The sequence below is a fragment of the Galleria mellonella genome, unplaced genomic scaffold (assembly GCF_026898425.1).
Source record: "Galleria mellonella isolate WM207_F2 unplaced genomic scaffold, CSIRO_AGI_GalMel_v1 utg133, whole genome shotgun sequence".
NCBI classification, from domain to species: domain Eukaryota; kingdom Metazoa; phylum Arthropoda; class Insecta; order Lepidoptera; family Pyralidae; genus Galleria; species Galleria mellonella.
Window position 1 is genome coordinate 4666013 of NW_026441990.1, and position 21621 is coordinate 4687633.

The 21621-nt window shown below is 33.1% G+C and overlaps 2 protein-coding genes across 2 annotated transcripts in view; both read right to left on the reverse strand.

Annotated features, from left to right (window-relative positions):
• Positions 1-13487, reverse strand: part of LOC113511279 (facilitated trehalose transporter Tret1-like) — a 28189-nt gene extending 14702 nt beyond the window's left edge. Inside the window, exons 1-5 of the mRNA XM_052903146.1 lie at positions 13168-13487; positions 8833-9062; positions 7086-7256; positions 4244-4396; positions 2035-2161 (exon numbers count right to left, since the gene is read on the reverse strand). Of these exons, the coding sequence (XP_052759106.1) occupies positions 2035-2161; positions 4244-4396; positions 7086-7256; positions 8833-9062; positions 13168-13249 (763 nt within the window). The 5' untranslated portion in view covers positions 13250-13487. The remainder of the gene's footprint in view (positions 1-2034; positions 2162-4243; positions 4397-7085; positions 7257-8832; positions 9063-13167) is intronic.
• A 5457-nt stretch (positions 13488-18944) lies between these two features.
• On the reverse strand, positions 18945-20258 carry LOC113511278 (lipase 3-like). The gene has a single exon (XM_031912184.2). It carries the CDS (start codon positions 20256-20258, stop codon positions 18945-18947), a length of 1314 nt encoding a protein of 437 aa, XP_031768044.2.
• Positions 20259-21621: the final 1363 nt, after the last annotated feature.

Sequence of the window (21621 nt, forward strand, 5' to 3'; positions counted from 1 at the left end):
TTTATCCCGATTTTATCATCATATTTTTGTTACGCGGACAAAGTCGCGAGTACAAGCTAGTGGTAATATAAAGTTCAGCGTCTGTACTGTGACGATATTGATTTGCTCCAAATACATATCGAGCTTCAAAGCGTCTAGCGAAGATACTTTGTTATTATTAAATACCCTAAAAAGTATCAAACAATCCTACTTTTTATTCAACTTAGAATGACAAACAAGCTGACTGCCCACCTGATGGAAAGTGGTAACCGTCGCCTATAGACATGTACAGTACCATAGACATAATAGAGTATACTGCGCGCCCATGGTACCTTTCATGCGTTGCCATTACAGAGGGCCGAGGTGTTATTAATATTATAAATGCGAAAGTTTGTATGAATTAATGGAGGGATCTTTGTTACTTTTTCACGCAAAAACTACTTAACAAATTCGAATGAAAATTAGTACACTGGGTAGGTTATATCCTTACATAGTATACAAGATACCTTATGTATCGATTTACGTGGGAGAACCCGTAGAATACAGTAAGTAGTGTATATGTGTCTCTAATGAGACTGAAACATATTACAACGTTAGACCAATTACTGAAAATGTAATTTTTTTTATGAGTGATAATGGAATGGTAACCCCACCCGCACTATCGGTATACACCGGCGGGGCACCAGTGACGGGCCCATCGTGACGAATTCAACAAGAATTGTTCACGATGGTTTCCAGGGGGAACCACGTGGAGGTCGACCTAATATTGCTAGCAATGGAGCTGTCAAACTCCATTGCTAACTCTCATTTCCGCGCTAAGCCTCTCATTTGGATCGTTGTCCGTATGACCAATTATTATAACATAGTTGGGCACCATTTTCGATACCTTTACAGAAGGTAAATGTGGATAAATTGAGAATTTTCTTCTTTCTGGAAGTACTATGATCTGTTTTAATAAATGGGCAAACAGGTTTTGTTGACGTCATCACAGAAACGTTTTGTAAATAGAATTAATAACAAATTAGAACATTTAATCTATTAATCCATTCTTGATTGGCACTGGACGAAGTCTAACACTCGAATCAAGAATCGATTAATGCACCTGTTTTATGCTCGGGTTAATTAATCGTTTATTTAGATTTTCATTAAGAACACCTTTAGCTTTATCGAAGTGTGGCGTCGTATTTAATTACATTTTCGTTTTTATACCACTGAGGTGGCAAACAAGCATACGGCCCACCTGATGGTAAGTGGTTACCGTAGCCTATGAACACCTGCAATACCAGAGGTATTGCGCGTGCGTTGCCGACCCTGAAGAAACCTGTATATGCTGTAGTCTCTTGGGAAAACCTGTATCAGTTTTAATAAATAGTTTTATAATTTTCAATTACTTTGGCCATTATCCGTCCACTGCTGGACATAGGTCTCCTCCATAGACTGCTATAAGGAACGGTCCTGAGCCATCTACATCCATTGACTACCTGCAATGTATTTGAGGTCGCCATTCCATTTAGTAGGAGATCATTCTACAAACTTGAGTCGCAACTCAAGAACCTTTCTTCCCAATCAGTTCTTCGAACTATGCGACCAGTCTATTGGCACTTCAGCTTGCTTATCTATCGGGGTATGTCGGTGACTTTGGTTTCTTTTTTTTTTGACTTTTGATAGCTTTCAAAATATCAACAATGTATCTAACAAATAAAAGTCATTCAATTTTATTTCTCTACTAGTGACTTGAGACGTTAATTAAAGAATATGTTGCATATAAATTTAGCATAAAAAAATTGCACTTGCTTCATATTTTGCTTCAGGAATTTTCTAAAACATATCTCCATTAAAAATCTATATTTTTATTGATAGTTTACTAAGAATATTATTGCATAATGAACATTTCAATTCGCAGGCATAGAATTTTTAAAGTTATAACTAGGAAACTTTAACAATTGTTAAATTGTTTTTTAAAAATTAACAGGCATTTACAATAGGATAAGCTAAAGATATAAATGTTTATGAGTTCTACAGAAACAAACTAGTAGTAAACAGAAGTATACTTACAAAGCAGTCTCGGGGAGAACTTCGGTTCGCAGCTCGTCTTCTCAGAAATAAGCCGGTCCATCTCTTCCAGGATCGATTTGTCGTCTTCTGGCAGAGATCTCAACCAACCCAGGACTTTTGCTGTTTCCTTTTAAAGAGAGTATTGCAATTTTAATTTCTAGCAATACAATTCTTTGTTTAGCAGAGTTATCTTAGATATTATTTTTTATATGTCCATATTACTACAAGTTTTTTTTTGATGGGTGAAAATGGTACGGTAACCCCGCCTGCGCTAACGGGATACGCTGGCGGAGCACCAGTGAAGGGTGATCGATGAGAATGAAAACAGGCCAGTTAGCCCATCATGATGAATTCATCAGGAATTAACCATGATAGTTTCCAGGGGGAACCGCGAGGAGTTCGACCTGGTATATTGCTAGCAATGGGATTCTCAGTCTCCATTACTAACAATCCCTTTCCCCCCTATTACCACAAGTTAAACAAGTGTGGTTACTCTTGAAATAAATTCCAAAAGATTGATCATTACAATTGTGACGGTTCGCCCTCTCCAATCGCAACACTAGCGACATAATAGTTCTATACTGTTCTGATAGATGCGTATTAGTGTAACTTGCCAATGAAAACTATTGCAAACCGATCCCAATTCTGACCTAATTCCTAATTGTTTTCATGAGTATGGTACAAAATTGATATTGGCAATAGATATAATTTACCAGAGGGAGACTTTGTACAAAAGTCGATTGCTTGGGTACCTCTGTCCCATTCGTGTTTCAACCGTGAAGCAGCTGTGTTTGCATGGCTATGTTTCGGTTGAAGGGTGGGATATGACGTGAATTTACTGGGTACAGAGGAATAACACCTGAGTCCTCAGGAATGGCAACGCATGGGGGGTATCATGGGCGAAACAGTATACTCTGTTATGTCCATGGTACTGCTCATGTCTATAGGCGACGACAGTTACCACTTTCCATCAGGTGGGCCGTCAGCTTGTTTGCCATTCTAAGTTGTATAAAAAAAAAACTCACCCAGTTGAAGAAATAAATAAATAAATAAAATTAGAACTTTTATCATTATTGAGAGACGAGTTTATTCAGATAGAAAAACTTGTAAGACCTTTTTATGATCTTTTGTGCTCGCCTTTTTTTAAAGTTCGCTGCTAATTCCTAGCAGTGATAGGAATTTTAAGATGTTCTTTGTAGCGATGTTATTTTCTCTGCTCGGAATATAAAGTACATATTTCAAAGGAGATATATTGTTTATGTATAAGCGGGCTACAGCCACAAATTATGTGCTGCGGTGTTACTTCTTCATTGTGACAAAATCTGCAAACACTTTTTGGGTATAAGCCTAGTTGGGCCATGCACTTGTTTGGCTTGCAGTGTCCAGAGAGAGCCCTTGTTAACAAACATATTATTTTTACCCTAACAAAGTTTATTACTTAGAGTAATTTTCTGAAAATCTCTTAATCAGGGCTTTCGAGTGATGTGAATTTATGAATCTTAACAATAAAATATAAGTTTTTTTTTGTATGAAATGTGAACTCTGGTTACGCTGTTCATTTGCACTGCCGTAATACCATAGAGGGATGATATGTGAAGAGGTAGAGAGGACAATGGCGTATTAAAAACAATAGGCTCCAGGAACGACCCTATGGAGATGAATTTGACAGAGCAAGTATATTGCTAGCAATGGGGCATTGGTCCCCATTGCTAGCAATATACTTGCTCTGTCATTGGTTAATAATTTCTTTCCCCACTGTCTAGGTGTAATATAACCTAGTAATATAATTGTGTTACATAAATTAATTTTATATAAAAAGGGGGGGGGGGGGAACTGTTATTAACGGTAACTTTTTTAATGGAACAAACTTTTTTGAGAACGGAACTTGGAAACACTCGGACTGGAAAGGGAACTTAATGGTCCAGGGATGGGCAGCATTGTTTTGGTTCGATTGCATTTTTTTATGTTTGGTACCTCATAACTCCGTCAGTTCTAAACCGATTTGGAAAATATTTTTTTTTATCCTTTCAGGAATAAATTTAAAAATGTACAAGTATAATAGGACCAATCGGTCCAAAATTATCAAAAACGGTTCAGTAATTTAGTTTTTAATTAAAATAACTGATTTCGTCACAATTGAAGTAGTTTTTTTTTGCAAGACAAAATCTTTAATTATTTAATATTTATATAGATATATATGTTCACTAACCTCATTTTTTCCACATTTGATCAAATATGAGGGGGTTTCGGGAAGCCGAAGCAGTATACAGAAATGTAACAGCGGTATAGCCAGCAGGATCCACAGCACTGCGTTGAACGGTAACAAATCGCCCAGTATAAAGACAAATAGGTTGCCCATTGTCTGAAAATAATAATAAAGTCTTACAAACAATTGATAATCTCAAAACTCAATTTAATCTAAACAATATAGCAGTTTTGATTTGAAAGAAGGTGTCAATGTAATAATTTCAGATTTTGTTCTGCAATACGATTTCAATCAAAACAAATTTGTTTAAAACATTTCTGCCTGTTAAAAGGAAACTTTTATAATGAAATCCGCCATCTTGTGGCTGCGGCCATTTTAAAATAATGTCCTTCATTTTATTGTTGACTATTCTTTATGGAATCATTCTATTATTAGTAAAAAAAAAACTGCGCACCATTAAAATAAAAATAAAAACCAGTTGTAAAACGTATAATTTAACCGTTTTACATTTCCCTATTTGGACTAATACATGTTGAAACTTTGAGTATACTTTTTGAACCCCTTAGCAAAGAAAGTATAATTTTCAACCGAATTAAAAAAAAAGAGAAGATTCTCACTTCGGTTGTATTTTTTTGTACGTTTGTTATCTAAGATTTTTTTTTGTATTTGAAAGGATATACTTTGGTACATAAGAAATTTTATCAAAATCGGTTTTAAAATCAAAATAACTGATTTTGCCTCAATTGAAATAGTTATTTTTTTTTAAATAAAATCTTATTTTAGTTATTTCTGTGGCCACATATAATATATGGGCCAACAATATTTAAAACACATGCTATAACATATATATAAATATTGGTATTAAAATTTAATTGAGACATAAGTAATAAAGCACATGGTTATTTGGTTACAATTATTTTGTTTAATTCCGCTATCATTAGTATGTGTGCGACTGCCAACTTTTGAAGATGTAATCAATCTTCAAAAGTTTATTATTAATACCAGAAGTAAGATACTACAGTTTTCCATAGTTGACACCAATTATGTGGCAATATATGGTATATGGACCAACAATATTTAAAATACATGCTACAACATATTTATAAATATTGGTATTAAAAGATAATTGTGACAAGTAAAAACCACATGGTTATTTGTTTAGAATTATTTTGTTTAATTCCGCTATCATTAGTAGTAGTGTGCGACTGCCAACTTTTGAAAATTGATTATTATTATTATTACCAGAAGTAAGATACTATAATTTTTCATATCAGACATAAATCCCTGACTGCCATTTTGTCCAAGCACGTTTTGCGACATGTGTTTGTATGTCTTCGTGTTTTTATTTTGCTTTATATACATATATATATTTGGAAAAAAATAATTAATAATTTTATTCTATAACTACTTAGTTATAAAACTCATTATAGTCACGATTAAATTAGTAAGAGATTAACATAGATTAAAATCCTAAAGATTGCGAGAGAGAGTGATAAGATTTTTAACACTATTTTTTGTAATATTTAGTTTAGAATTGGAAAATATCGTTACAGATAATATAATAGGTACAGAGGTCTAATCCGCGCAGGCGTAACATATATAAATACCTATTACAACTACCTACTTACATTTTTTCATTCTGTATATACTTACAACATAAAAAATATATATACGAGAACTGTGTATATCGCTCTTTAGAAGTTGTATAGAAAGGACTAGGATTGTGAAATATGATTTGATATTTTAGGAACATGTATTTTATTTATTTATTTTATTGCTAGGAGATTCTAGGGAAATTAAACCGTAATATAAAAAATAATCAGAGATCTTATATCTGTTACGACCTTAGGACTTATTAGAAATGAATTTGCCAAATCAAGTGAATTACATTTTTTTAACATATTAATTTTATTTATTTGTGGAAAAAATTACAAAGTAGGTAGAATAGTAAAATAATTAGAAATTTTTACTAATTAGTAATAATAACCATTAATAAGTGATACCTATTGAAAAGTATTATTTATTTTAATACGGTATTATTTGTACTTTATTATTGTAAATAAATTTAAAAAAAATTAAATAACTGTATCTATTAATTTAAATACAAACGAATAATAAGTTTACTATTGTAATCTTTTGTAGAAAACAATAAAGAGTATCTATCTATTTATTTATTTACAAAGTATCACTTCGTTCCAAGGCATAATCGTGCTTCAAAACATTTTATTCGCCCTCACTACCACGCTCACGAGCTCTCCGCGCGTAAATTCCGACCCACAAAGGTGCAATTTCTGAATAATCCATAAGTAATACGCACCTCCAATACATTTTTAAATATAGTTCAAAGCCATATCTTTAGGGTTCTTTTTTGTTTTTTTTTTTCAATATTCCATTTCGTTTTTCGAATACGAATATGAGTCTGATCTTTTTCTTTTTTAAATTTTTGAGAAATTAAAATTTTAGAAATATCTTCTTGCAGTATACAAAACCTAGTCGAAACGCGTCTTTCGATTTCAATCAGCCATATAGTACCAAAACCAACGACACTTTCGTTGAAAATCTGTTTTTTTTTATGCAACTTAGAATGGCAAACAAGCTGACGGCCCACCTGATGGAAAGTAGTAACCGTCGCCTATAGACATGACAGTATAGCCTGTAGACAGCAGTAACGTAGAGATAACAGAGTATACTGTTACGTTCATGATACCCCCCATGCGTTGCCATTCCTGAGGACTCAGATGTTATTCTACTGTACCCTGTAAATTCACGCCATATCCCACCCTTCCCACTGAAACACAGCCATGCAAACACAACTGCTTTACGGTTGAAAAAACTAGGTACTTACTTGAGAAAATATGATAAAAGTGCCCGTCATGCCACGGATGCTGTCTTCACTTATCTCCTTAACGTACAGAGGGCATACAACGAATGCCCCTCCAGAGCCAAAACCAATTAATGCCCTCGCGCCAATAAGAGCTATAGGATGTGCGCACAATAACTTCACCGCCCATCCGAGCTGTGAACAAAAGTCAGAGAAAATAATCTTTATTCACTATGATATATATATATATATATATATATATATATATATATATATATATATATATATATATATATATATATATATATATATATATATATAGATTTTACCTGCGACTTCGCTCGTGTAATGTTTGGACACTATTAAATTTTCTAATGTGATCTTTTGGAGGAAACAATAAAGAGTATCTATCTATCTATCTATTTATTAGCCTGGTCGAACACATCGGAATTTCGCGTCAGGTTCTTCGATTAGGTCACTAAATCAGAGACCTTAAGGCCTCAATTTCATATAATAGCACTAACTAATATACGTACGATTTTAACCGTTCAGCTTTTTTTTTTAATGGGTGATGATGGATTAGTAACCCCGCCTGTGCTATGAGTATACACTGGCGGGGCACCAGTGAGGGATGATGATGATAGCCCATCGTGTTGAATACACTTGGAATTCAGCACGATGGTTTCCAGGGGCGACCACGTGGAGGTAGACCTGTTTGGGTGTATTGCTAGCAATGGGGCCCTCAGTTTCCATTATTAACAATCCCGCCCCCACCCTTTCGGCTTAGAAACCTAACGACCGGTTAGTAAACTCGGGCTCTTTATATTATTAATATAAATGTGAGAATTTGTGAGGCGGAATGGACGCATGTTTGTTACTACGTGTGTTTCACGTAAAAAACTACGCGATCGTAACCACGACGTGGTACAATCCACGTCGAAATGTTGGCAACAAAGTAGCAGGTAAGTAGGCATTATTTACCTGTAAAGGTTTTTACATCGCGTTAAATCCCGATTGTGTATTTAAATTTAGGTTATATCCTAATTTTGCATATACTAGGATACTTTATGTACTTACTCCTTTATGCGGGTAAAACCACGGAGTACAGCTAGTTAATATATAAAATATAATGACACACACACAGGTGTGGTCTATTTGTATATTAAATTTCATACTAATTAATTTAACTGTTTAAGTGTAAATAACTGATGTCCAAACACATACAATTATCGAAATATTTAATGATCTAAATAAACAAACACATACTATATATATATATATATATATATATGTATATATATATATATATATATATATATATATATATATATATATATATATATATATATGTTTGTTTATGTTACGAGTTCAGTCGAAATTAACCAAATGGTTGTAAAAATGAAAATTTTATTAACCATGTAATATATATATATATATATATATATATTTTATGTATATATACACGCACACGCACACACACATGCACGAACGCACATCACATCATTCACGTGGCTCACGCACGTCGAGACAAACATATCCACACACACAACAAATACTTATATATTCTTATTTTCACAACCATTTGATTAATTTCGATTGAATTCGTCGTAATGACTCAAGTTACCTAATTTCACTATAGTGTTAATGAAATCGGGTCATTTTCAAGTACATCGCTAGTGTGTATGTCGCAAAATGGTAGCATAACATCAAATTACACGAATTTATAATCTTTTTCGTTTGAAAATTCCACAATAATTGTGGTAATACTTACAGCAACAGGTATAGAAGCGCACAGTAGTGCATGTTTCCTTCCAAACTTGTCAGCTGCGACCCCATAAATAAACACAGCTATGGGGGCGAATATGAACATGATCGAGGCCATCCATGACACGTCCTCTTCTGACAGCGGCGAGGTCGATGGACTGGAGTCACCCATGAGGAGAGCTTTGTTAGGGGATATCCACCCCATGGCCGTGCCGTATGCCAGAACTGGCATGCAAACTGCAAAAGAAAAACTATATTAATCAATTTGATCCTATGTAAATTTTATTTTTATTTGTACTATTTATTTGTTGTTGTAAATTAAAAAAAAAAAAATTAAAATACCTCCACATATAGAAAACTACATTATACAGCGACATAAGTTGTATTTTATGATAAAATAATAAAAAAAAAATCTGTGTTGATTTGAAAATTCTAGATTGTGACAAAACCAATTGTTTTTGTCACAATCTAGAAACTAAATTACTAAATCGATTTTGATAAAATTTCTACATTACACTCGGCTGCTGCGTCGCCAGTTCCTTTTTCTTTGAACTAAGCTGGATAACGCTCCCGCGTGTCTACATCAAAGCAGTCTATATAAGTAAATAAATAATAAAATATGGTACAAAAGGCGGGCTTAATGCTAGTAGCATTCTCTACCAGTTAACCTTTGGGATGAACAGTGAATCACGAACGCGGTACTTCATTCATATATTCAGGGATATATATTCTTTATTGCACTTGTAAATTACATTGTTAATGTATTTATAAATATTGTGAGCAGGGGTGGACTTATTTCTGACAGGGGGCTCTTCTAGTCACAGTTGGAAAGCATGTCATTAGAGGGTAGATAAACTGCACGTATGTGTTTATTATACACAAACAAATATACAAATAAACAGTTAAATGAAATATTAATATATATTAAAATATTACATAAATAGTTATACTTTAAATAAATAAAATAATTACCTTACTTTTTTTATATTATAATGGAAGATTTATTTACATTTTGACATTTGGATATAGTTAATTAATTATTAATATAAATTAATTATATACAAAATTATATATATATTATATACAAACATGTAAAAATATAATCTATCTATTATATACACCTTACATTTACGTGCGTTGAATATCAGAAACAAAACCTACCTTACTTATATAATGAATGTTAAAATAAATTAATATTAAACTACCTTAACCTTAATCACACACACACGCACACGCACACGCACACGCACACGCACACGCACACGCACACGCACACATAGTCTGTATTTTGTAATTAACTTTGCCTAAGTTATATATAAGTAATAATTATTAGAAATAAGTTTTAATGTTAATTTTACTCTTGCACTTTTTATCTCATTATTGTTATCTGTGTATTATAACACTAATTGGTTGCCTTGTATTTGTGTAGTCCATGGTGATGGGGCACTGGTGACTTGTGACACAGGTTCTTCAAAACTTACCGCAGGCACCAGTCTCTCAAAAAATTGGTCTTCATATCAAATTGTACCTTAAGTTGTCACCATATACTATCTTTTGTGAAGAGAAAATAAACCATGCATTCATTCAATTATAAATTTAGTTTAATGACTTCAAGATTTGACAGTTCAATTAGAAAAATGAAAAGTTAAGATTTTAAGACTTAAGTGCAAGAAAATGCAATATCAACTGTTTCTTGAAAGAGGTAGTTTTTTTTTTTGATGGGTGAAAATGGTATGGTAACCCCGCCTGCGCTAACGGGATACGCTGGCGGAGCACCAGTGAAGGGTGATAGATGAGAATGAAAACCGGCCAGTTAGCCCATCATGATGAATTCATCAGGAATTAACCATGATAGTTTCCAGGGAGAACTGCGAGGAGGTCGACCTGGTTGGGTACTATTGCTAGCAATGGGATTCTCAGTCTCCATTACTAACAATCCCTTTTCCCCCCTGAAAGAGGTAGTAGAACGTTTCTCTTGTATCTGAGAAAGGAGTTTGTTCCATTGTGACGTCCATTTATTTAGTCATTCCAAGACGTATGAAAAAGGCACGAATTATACAAATATGAGATGCATACTAAGAGATATTGTATTATATACCTATGTTATATTAGCTATAGTTAGCAACAAATTGTTGGCATTGATGCAGCCCACAGAAATGGCAAGCCCAATTTAGACAATAGACAACTGAGAACGTGATATCTGAACGACGAATTAGGAACTTTTCTTGGCACTTTACACGTGTAAAACGTCGATGTACGAAGATCATATATGCAGTAGAGTAATGGATAAGGTATTTTTTTCGGGTGAGCACGCAATAGTCTGGTAGTATTGTCGGTATATTTTTTTTATAACACAGGGGGCAAACGAGCATGGGGCTCACCTGATGGTAAGTTTGTGGTTGATTTATGATTAATAGGGGATATCGTGGGCTTTGCATTCATTAACTACGATCTAATTTCGTGGGGTTTAATTTGTGAACTGTCATTTTGTTTGTCATATCACAGAAAATCTATTATATATAGATTAGGAATAGCATAGGCTATTTAAAAATTTATCGAAAAAGTTCAAGTTTTGTTGTTAATATTACAGAAATTTCTGTCTAAATGTAATTAGTAACGAGGCGAAACGTTTTCTCTTTTTTTTTTTGTTTTTATATAAAATAGGGGGCAAACGAGCATGCGGCTCACCTGATGGTAAGTGACTACCGCTGCCCATGATCACCTGCAAAACCAGAGGCATTGCAGATGTGCTGCTGGTCTTTGAAAAAGGAATATGCTCTTTTCTTGAATGTGATGATGTATCGGTTCGGAAATACTAACGGCTGGATGTTGATTCCAAAGAGTGACTGTGCGTGGAAGAAAGCGCTTTGAAAAACGCACGGCTATGCCAGCCAGGTAGCAGTGTGCCATGATAGGTGAGGATGATGGCAGGTCAGTTAGGCCTTAGAACTAACGGTGGTATAAGGTAACAAATAAAAAATATATTACCGAATTGAGAACTTGCTTCTTTTTGAAGTCACTTGAAAATAATATAGTGTACAAAAAAATACCGTATCTATGCATTTATGATGTAATGTACTAAAGAAACTATGTAACAAGATGAATCTAGCGGCTTTTTCCGCTTGAATTAGTACATAAAATCCTATAACTTTTTTTTCCAATTTCAAATTCAATTAATCATTATTCAAATAGTCTTAATTACAAGCATTTTTAATGGTCATTTTTTTATGTAGAGTTCGGAAAATCTGATCTGTTGACAAGAGCCCACAAGAAACTCAATAGTTATTCTTTTAAATCTCTTTTAACATTATATGTATTTATTTAAATGTACTTACATCTAAAATTATGTGGTTGTTAAAAGCCTGTGCATGATCGACCAACGCTATTTACATTTGTCATTTATGTAATCGTTAACCTAGGATATGAACTATTTGTGGTTTGTAATTTTATTAAAATTAATTTAGCCATTCAAGTATGTTTAAGTAATGAATAAATACATATGTATTGATAATATTAGTTAAATACTATATATATGAATAAAGCAAATATGTATTATATATATATATATATATATATATATATATATATATATATATATATATATATATATATATATATATATATATATAATATATTTATATATTTTATTTATTTAAATAATTTTATTAATCAAATAAAAATTTGGTATAATAGGTGGACTTAATGCTAGCAGCAGTTATCTACCAGTTAACTTCTGGGATGAACAGTGCGGACATATATTGTTTAGTAATAAAAAAAAAAACAATAAAAATTATAATATAGCTCTAATTAATATAAATGAATAAATGTATGTTATAGAAACATTATTAAATAAAATAAATCTTGAAATTTTTATTAAATTAAATTTAATTAATGTGTATTTAATTTAATAATAATAATAATAATAAAATTTATTGCCATTCTTCACAAATTATAATGTACATATATTAATTAATCAATATATTGTCCATCAATCGTATGCGCCTGGCAATAGGTACAAACTCAGCTTTTGCTGGACTGATGTTCGTTCAGCGCTGATTTTCAGTTTGCACCTACACGGGGCACCGTTTCATTATCAAATATATATATTGATGTAGATATTACATAAAAAATAAATAAATTTGTATATCCAGTTGAATTATATCTCTGCTTATATATTATTAATGTATATTATACTAAAAAGAATAAATAAAAAAAAAAGGAATTAAATACTAACAATAATCACTGGTCACTACATTTTATTCACTAAATTAGTCTGTAAATACAAAATTATAATAAAATTAATTGAGAGATTAAAAAATAAATAAACTACACTTGTACTTACCCACTATTGACATCAGCACTTGATTGTGTTTGCTCCCTTTCATCTCTTTGTTCAAACTTACATTATACACTTTATTCACCATTTTCAAAATTAATTAACAATGTTAAAAATAATAAAAAAAAACACTTTTAATTATAAGTATATTTTTAATTAAAATTATTTAACATTAAATTTTAATTTATATTAAATTATTATTTATTTAACAATACATTTTGTTTTGGTAAATATATCCTTAAACACTGTCTGTGAGAGGAGACTATTTGTTTATTTATTATTATTAATAGTCACGCGCCGCACGATGCCAATAGATCTGCGTACGCGCACTGAATCAACACTGAAAATCTTCCTGCTTTTATAAGATCATTTGGAAGTTAGGGGCTCAGGGAAAAACCTAAGAGTTTACGACTGTGTATCAGGTATTACAACAGCAATACGTGATTACATAATTTGAAAAAAAAAACAACTTAGAATACAATTTATACAATATTTTTTTCATATAATGTACATAATATAGCAGCGTCCCTCTTGAAACATCAAAAGCCAAATTGCAGTCGCAAATCACTTGTCAAGCATGGCTACTAGCAAAACCCTAAGGAAGATTCTTACGTTCAGCAGTGGACAGTTAAAGCTAATATTATGATGGTGCTACTTGTGTTTATAGTTGACGGTTACCACGTTCCATCACCACCAGTTGTGCCGTAGATTTATTTAAAATCCAATTTGTTTAAATATCTTAATTAATTAGTTTATTAATTTATCTTTATGCTAAATGTTAATAAACATACATTATTAAGCATTACACAATTAATTGAAACAGCAATCATTTATCGATTGACCAATAAAAAGTCTAATAGTTGATAAGAAAATGACGAATCATTACAATATTCGGATGAGTAAATGATTGTTTTAATTAGTCCATGATATGACTGAATATATGAAATCTTGTCGTCGCCATATGTTCCCGGCATAGAATGTGCCACTCCTTCATTTTCCGTAAGTATCGTAAGAGGCGACTAGAGAACTTATGATCAAGGGATCAGCGTCATTTTTAAAACATCACCAAAAGCTAACTGCAGTTGCCAATCTGCCTGCCAAGCATGAGAGCTACTGACAAAATTCCTCAACACCTCCCGTGTTTAGCAGTTTTTTTTATACATCTTAGAATGTCAAACAAGCTGACGGCCCACCTGATGGAAAGTAACCGTCGGCTATAGAAATGAAATAAGTAAGTGCAGTTAAAGGCTGATATGATGACGAAGATATATATATATATATATATATATATATATATATATATATATATATATATATATATATATATATATATATATATATATATAAGATGAGAATAGTAGATAATATTTATTTCATTGTTGTTTGTATTTCGACATTTCGAGAGTCATATATCATTTCTAGGCATAACTATAAATATAGTTCTTATTCTTATATCACAACCCTAAAATATAATCTGGGTAGAAGTGACACTCGCCTACTTTCCTTTCTGCGTGCGCCGGTACCGACAATTTGTACCCCACTTCACCCCTCACTCAAATAGGGTTGTCACAATTTATATTTATTTAATAAATTACTTTGTCAAACATAAATTACAGAAAGCAATCCATTATCATATAGCAAAGGTCAGAGGAGTTTCGAGAATCGACTGGTTTTTATTATTATGTATGAATGTGAAGTAATAGGTAATACGTGATCTTTTCCTGAACGAATTGTAACTCACACAATCGAAATGTAAGCATGTGTTTTATTACAATGTTAATAAATACAAAGAGAATAAATAGAAAAATAATAAATTATTACTATATCAATAGAAAATGTATAAAAACACTCGCCAATTTGAAAAAGTTTGCTTCCAATTACCTTTAATTACAAAATAATTAACAAAAACTACAAGTCTCGATTCTAGCGCCACCTAGTATGTCGTGTCCAGTTTTGTTTAAAAACTAACAGCCATATTGGCTGAAGACCAAACTAGAGAGACTGTACAAAAGTCGTTTGCTTGGCCACTTCTGTCACATTCGTGTTTCTACCGTGAAACAGTTGTGTTTACATTGCCGTGTTTCGGTTTGAAGGGTGGCATATGGCAGTGAATTTACAGGGTACAGAGGAATAACACCTGAGTCCTCAGGAATGGCGAAACAGGTATACTCTGTTACATCCATGGTACTACTCATGTCTATATGCGACGGTTACCACTTTCCATCAGGTGGGCCGTCAGCTTGTTTGTTATTCTAAGTTGCATAAAAAAACCACGCCGTATTAAAAGAACTGGAGTGTGCTGAGATTCAGTGACCCAGGGGTAGTTACCTCGGAGTTAAAGCCTGGGTAAAGAAAAATTCCCCAAGGTCCCCATCAAGCATCCACCAGAGGGTATGAGGATCCCGAATTGATTGAACCATGTTTCCCTACCTATGGAATTAGCGAGAGTGCCACTTCTACTCGGTCTTTATTCTTGTGGTACAACGGTCTATCCTACAGATCCATTAATGTTATTGACAAGTACAATTTGGACCACAAAAAAAAACAGCGACTTCTTGTGAAGAATCTCACTGGTGGGTTTCGTGAACACGTTGACATTATATTGAAAATGTTTGAATTTAGAACGCGGAATCGATTCCGCGTACAGCGACGAAACCGGAATCCCTTATAAGTCACTTAAAAATAGATAACATCCAAGTAGCTTTAGGCATCGAAGAAAATTGTATTGTATTTTTATTATTCAATATTGAACACAAAAACTTGTATGCATTCAATTATTTTTATTATTAGATACACTTTTCTAAAATTAGCTATCTTCACGCTAACTCCCTTGCGGTGTAGGCAGAGAGAACTGAGTGCCTAAGACCTTTTATATACGAGTACATCTTTTGCTTCCCGCTCTCCCATAACTCGTTTCATGCAAGTACGCCAGTTTCGAATGCTCTTGACTCCTCTTTCAGATGCCATTCGTGTTTTTACCGTGAAGCAGTTGTGTTTGCATAGTTGTGTTTTTGTTTGGAGGGTGGGATATGTTGATTGAATAATTTTAGATCAATTCGTCACAAAAAGTTAATTTAGCACAGGTCGGCAGCGCACCTGCAATGCCTCTAGTGTTGCGGGAGATCATGGGCGGCGGTAGTCATTTACCATCAGGTAAGCCGTATGCTCGTTTGTCCCTTGTGTTCTAAATAAACTGAATTCTCTTCATCTTCACCTATCATCACTCATTAGTACCCTATCTGTATTAATTAGATTTGCGTGAAAGGGAAACAAAATTCCATCTATTAAGAAAATATACACATACTGTCACATTTATGATAGTAGTACACCATATTATATATATATGTATATATATAAATTTAAATAATATATTATTTATAAATAGTTAGGTATATCTTGGCTGTATCGCCAATACATTTAATCCAATACGCCGTAAAGTGGGGACTTCAAATAATTCTTATCAATTTTCCTTAAGGAAAATGATATCAAATATTCAAAATTTAGAGGTATTTGATTCGAGTTCGTTTGCATACAATTTGGGTTGTTGAACTTTGATCAGTATTAAGTAACTTTATTAGTAACCGATCTAATCAATTTGCTGCTTTGGCTAAAAATATTTTTTGCTGTTCCGGGCAATATTTTTATTATTAAAACTAATATTTGCTGTTTAAAATAAGAACAATACATGCTGCTTCGGGTAAAATTAATATTTACTGTTCCGGTGAAAAGTAATACTTGCTGCTTCGGCCAAAAAGTAATACATGCTGATTCGGACAAAATTAATATTTACTGTTTGGGCATAAGTAATTGTTAATTATTTTTGCTCCGGGCAAAATTTATATTTACCGCTCCGGGCAAAATTATTGCTGCTCCAGGTAAAAGCAATTATTGCTGCGCCGAATAAAATTAATCGTTGCTGCTCCGGGCAAAAATTTATATTTACTGTTCCGCTCAAAAGTAATACTTGCTGCTTCGGATAAAAGTAATAATGTTGATTTGGATAAAAGTAATATTGTTGCTTCGGGCAAAATTAATGTTTGCTGTTCCAAATAAAAAAATAAAAAAAAAAAAAACATTATAAAACGTCAATCTTAATCGTATGAATTCCGTAACACAATTAACGTTCATCAAAAATAGGCATTCATACGATATTTGATACTTTATGGATACAATTTTGTTACAGTTTCTACTATTTCATAGTGAAATAAGTATGTTACTAAAAGTCCATACAATTGTAAATCTAAGACTATCTACTATTAAAATATACAGCTTCAGAGATGTTTGCCATCTCAGTGGTATAAAAAAAAAATAAAAAATCTAATTATCAAATTCAAATTAGTCATTGAACTCGATTCTGCTACAATTGACGAATAGATTTGTTTGAAATTTAAAACATAAGTATAAGACTGTACGGTCTGCTACCTTATAATGCCTTAACGGCTTAACTAATCACTATGAAATTTGATATACACATACTGTATGGGATGGAAAAGGACATAGGCTTAAAACACTTAAAAACACCAGAGGGAGACTTTGTACAAAAGTCGTTTGCTTGGGCACCTCTATCCAATTCGTATTTCTACCGTGGAGCAGTTGTGTTTGCACCTCTCCATCCAAAGGTTGCCTGGAAGAGATCGCTCTTAGCGATAAGGTCGCCCATTGTTTTCTCATTGTGATTATTTCTTGTAATTGTTTATATCTATAATATGTTTACTATTGTAATCTTTTGTAGGAAACAATAAAGAGTATCTATCTATCTATTTATCAAATAAAGCTGTCTTATAAAATTCTCACGTGTGTTTGTGTATAAATGACATTTTAATTGATCTCACAATTAGGTACGCGCCAGTCTTATCACTGCAGTGGCGCACGGTCCATTATTCATTGATATGTATATTGGAATGCCCCATTAGCAATTAAATGTATAATATTAATGTTACTGAACTAAAAATAGATTAATTAAATTAAAAGATATCCTGCTCTTGCCAATATTATAAATGAGTATTCCGATAACGTTTTTTTTATACAACTTAGAATGGCAAACAAGCTGACGGCCCACCTGATGGAAAGTGGTAACCCTCGCCTGTAGACATGAGCAGTACCATGGACATAACAGAGTATACCGTTTCGCCCGTAATACTCCCCATGCGTTGCCATTCCTGAGTACTCAGGTGTTATTTCTCTGTACCCTATAAATTTACGCCATATCCCACCCTTCAAATCGAAACACAGCCATGTAAACACAACTGCATTACGGTTCAAACACGAATGGGACAGAGGCACCCAAGCAATCGACTTTTGTACGAAGTCTCCCTCTGATAAAATCTCTCCATCTAGTGGATCATTATCTTCATTTCGGATTCTATCACGCAAAGAAACTCCGAGCAGAATCCTCTGCATCGCTTGCGGAATAACTTGAAGTTTATCCCTATGGATAACCGTGTAGGATCATAAATCATTTCGTATGATATAAATTACTCTCTTATATGGCTGTGTGTCATAAAAATAACAGTATTGAATTTATTTCATAATTTAAAAACTCTTCAAAGCAATTAGGTAAAGAATTTTTAATTGTAATTAACTTTAATATATTTTGGGCATCATTTCTGTATAAAAATCATTCGTCAAAGATTATTCCATTATTTACAAAGACACTTCTTTCTTCACGTACATAAAAAATAGAATCAGTTAAAAACGAAAATCAGTCACAAAGATAATTTTTTAAAACTTTTAATTTTAACATTTTAAAATTAATATATTATCTATTTTACTATATATTTAAATTAATATAGATCATCAATATATTCTGGTATAACATCCAAAACACTATCATATAAAAGTTTCTTAACGTCCCGAGCAAACAAGAAGTCGGCATGAGAAAATTGAAGATATGGTACTTTGATGACTTTACTTACGTTTCCCAGTTTCTTCTTAATTTTTTCGACACTAGTTATTGGTGTCACTCGGTCGAGAAGAGAATGATATATAACCACAGGCGACGTGATTTTCTCTAAGGGATATTCAGGTGGTGCTAATGAACCGTATAACATAAGATTTTTAATGGGACCATGATCGTATTGTGCAAATTTTCCCGAAAACGACAATTGTCCATAATGTAACGCCTGTCTTGTAGAAGAGCCTGCAGGATAGTGACCGAAAATAACCGGCAATGCAATAGCATTTATTTGAGAATAATCAGCACCACTGAGAAGTAATAAGATATTCCCGCACACCAAAGTGGCAGTGGCAGGAGTACCGCAGAACGAGTCTGTTAAACGTTGTAGAAATTTATTTCTTGGCATAAGTTCGTATGCACCAATTGCATCAACAACTAAAGTTTCGAGTGCATTAATTGGAGATAATAAATTTAATACTGGAATACCAAAAATAAAGGCCACAGCAGAAAGAGCTATCATGACGCGTATTTTTTTATTATATTCGGGCAACTCTGAGCAAAGAACGAAAAATGTCGTCGACCCCTGTGAATGGCCAATGTATATTAACTTTTCTTCTTTGGTTTTAAGTAAAATATAATCAATCATTGCTGGCAAATCGTAGCGGCCGATCTCATCCCAACTAAATTCCCAGAATTCCTTGCAGGATGGCGATAAAGTGGTATGACGTCGGGAATGTTTGTTGCCTCGAGCGTTACCCAACCAAACGTCGTAGCCCGCATTAGCTAGCAGGTATCCGAGTCCACTATTGGAGCCGATGGTTAAAAAATCATCAGAACTGCTAAGAGTACCATGCATTAATAATACTGGAGGCCCATCATTAGGTATCCGGAACATAGTCAATAAATATCCATCACTTGTCTTTACCTCGTGTTGTTGTACAGGATAACCATATTTTGTTAGTAATTGCGTTATATTCAGATTTTTGTCATCGGAGTTCGCTGCTTTTTTGTATTCCTCGTATAGAGTCTCAATTACAGTTCCATTATGGCGGATAATGTTTTGTATTAAGTCCCCAAAGACATCATCGAAAATCTTGATTACTTTATCGGGAATTTCAGCTATGTTTCTCTCAAATAATGAGCATTCCTTGCAACTAGCCGTGTTAAGAGATAACAATAAAACAAATACCAGTGTTATCATATTAAAAAATTGAGGACAAAATATTTTCTACCACATCCGTCAGAGATTGTGTGTGGTGAAAAAGTGTCTATTTCAAAATGACCTACCTGCCAGTGTTAACACTGTCTCTTGTAAAAAGAATGGAAATGCGTCATTAAAAATACAATGCGTCTAATATATTAATTTTAAGGAAAAAAAAATCCAAAACACCATCTGTTTTTAACAATAACTGAAGAGTAGGTAAAATGCAGTAAATTACTGATATAATAAAATTACGACTAGACAATGTCTGCACATGAGAGATATTTACGATAAAACTATGCGAGGGTTCTTAATAAGAGCAATAGAAGTTAAAACAATATTTTACAGAAAATTTGTCAATCTATCTGTAAATATGTGTCTAACATAATACAAAAGCTATTGCGCCAAATTGGGTGCATTTTTTGCAGTTGTATTCCTGAAGGTCTTAAGATTTAGTGTATATTTTATCTCGAGAAGTTATTTAGAACGATAATCGAGAAGATATTTATTTCAGTGCCTTTTCTACTTCTGAAAATTACGTGTATGAAGTAGCGGACAAAAAGCTGGTCTTAAATATATTAATAGGTTGAAAAACTTAACTTTCAAAGCTTAATCCGATAGTTTCTTTTTCAACGTGTAATAATGGAATGGTAACCCCGCCTACGGTAACGCCATATGTTGGCGGGACACCAGTCAGGGATGATAGGTGAGAATAAAAATGCAGGTCAGTTAGTTCATCGCGAGAAAGACTGAATGATAGAAAATTAAGTCCGCCCTGAAGATATGTAAATTCTTTGAACTGACCACGATGGTTTCCAGAGAGAACCGCGAAATCGAATCAACAGGGTGTATTGCTAGCAATGTGCTATTAATCCTCATTACTAATAATTTCTCCGTTCCCTTCTGCTCTTCAAATCCAATGGAATCGTGAGGCCATTATTTATTTATTTATAACATAAATTTGATATTATCTACTAATTATTTTCTCTCTAACTGCATTGGGTTGGCTGGAAGAGATCTCTTTTAGAGATAAGCCCACACTTGATAACAAGTTCTTAAACTATTCGCTGTATCTTTTGTTCAAGTACAATAAAGAATAAATAGTAATATATGTATCTATGTACTCTATTTAAGAGCTGCCCTCTTGTCGGTGGATCTATGTATATATATAAGTAATTTTTATTCGCGATTTTTTTCACGTGAATGGGATATAATCACTGACCGGATTAAAATGCCCATATCTTTTCCAAACCACACAGTAGGTGTAAATTAAATTCTATAGAGATTTGTCAAAACGTTAAGGCGCTAAGGAGTAACAAACAAACTCACTTTTACGTAAATAATATTAGTAGAGATTAACACT

What these genes read in the sequence shown, in the direction of transcription:
- LOC113511278 (XM_031912184.2), bottom strand. Translation starts at nt 20,258, where the DNA reads ATGATAACACTGGTATTTGTTTTATTGTTATCTCTTAACACGGCTAGT.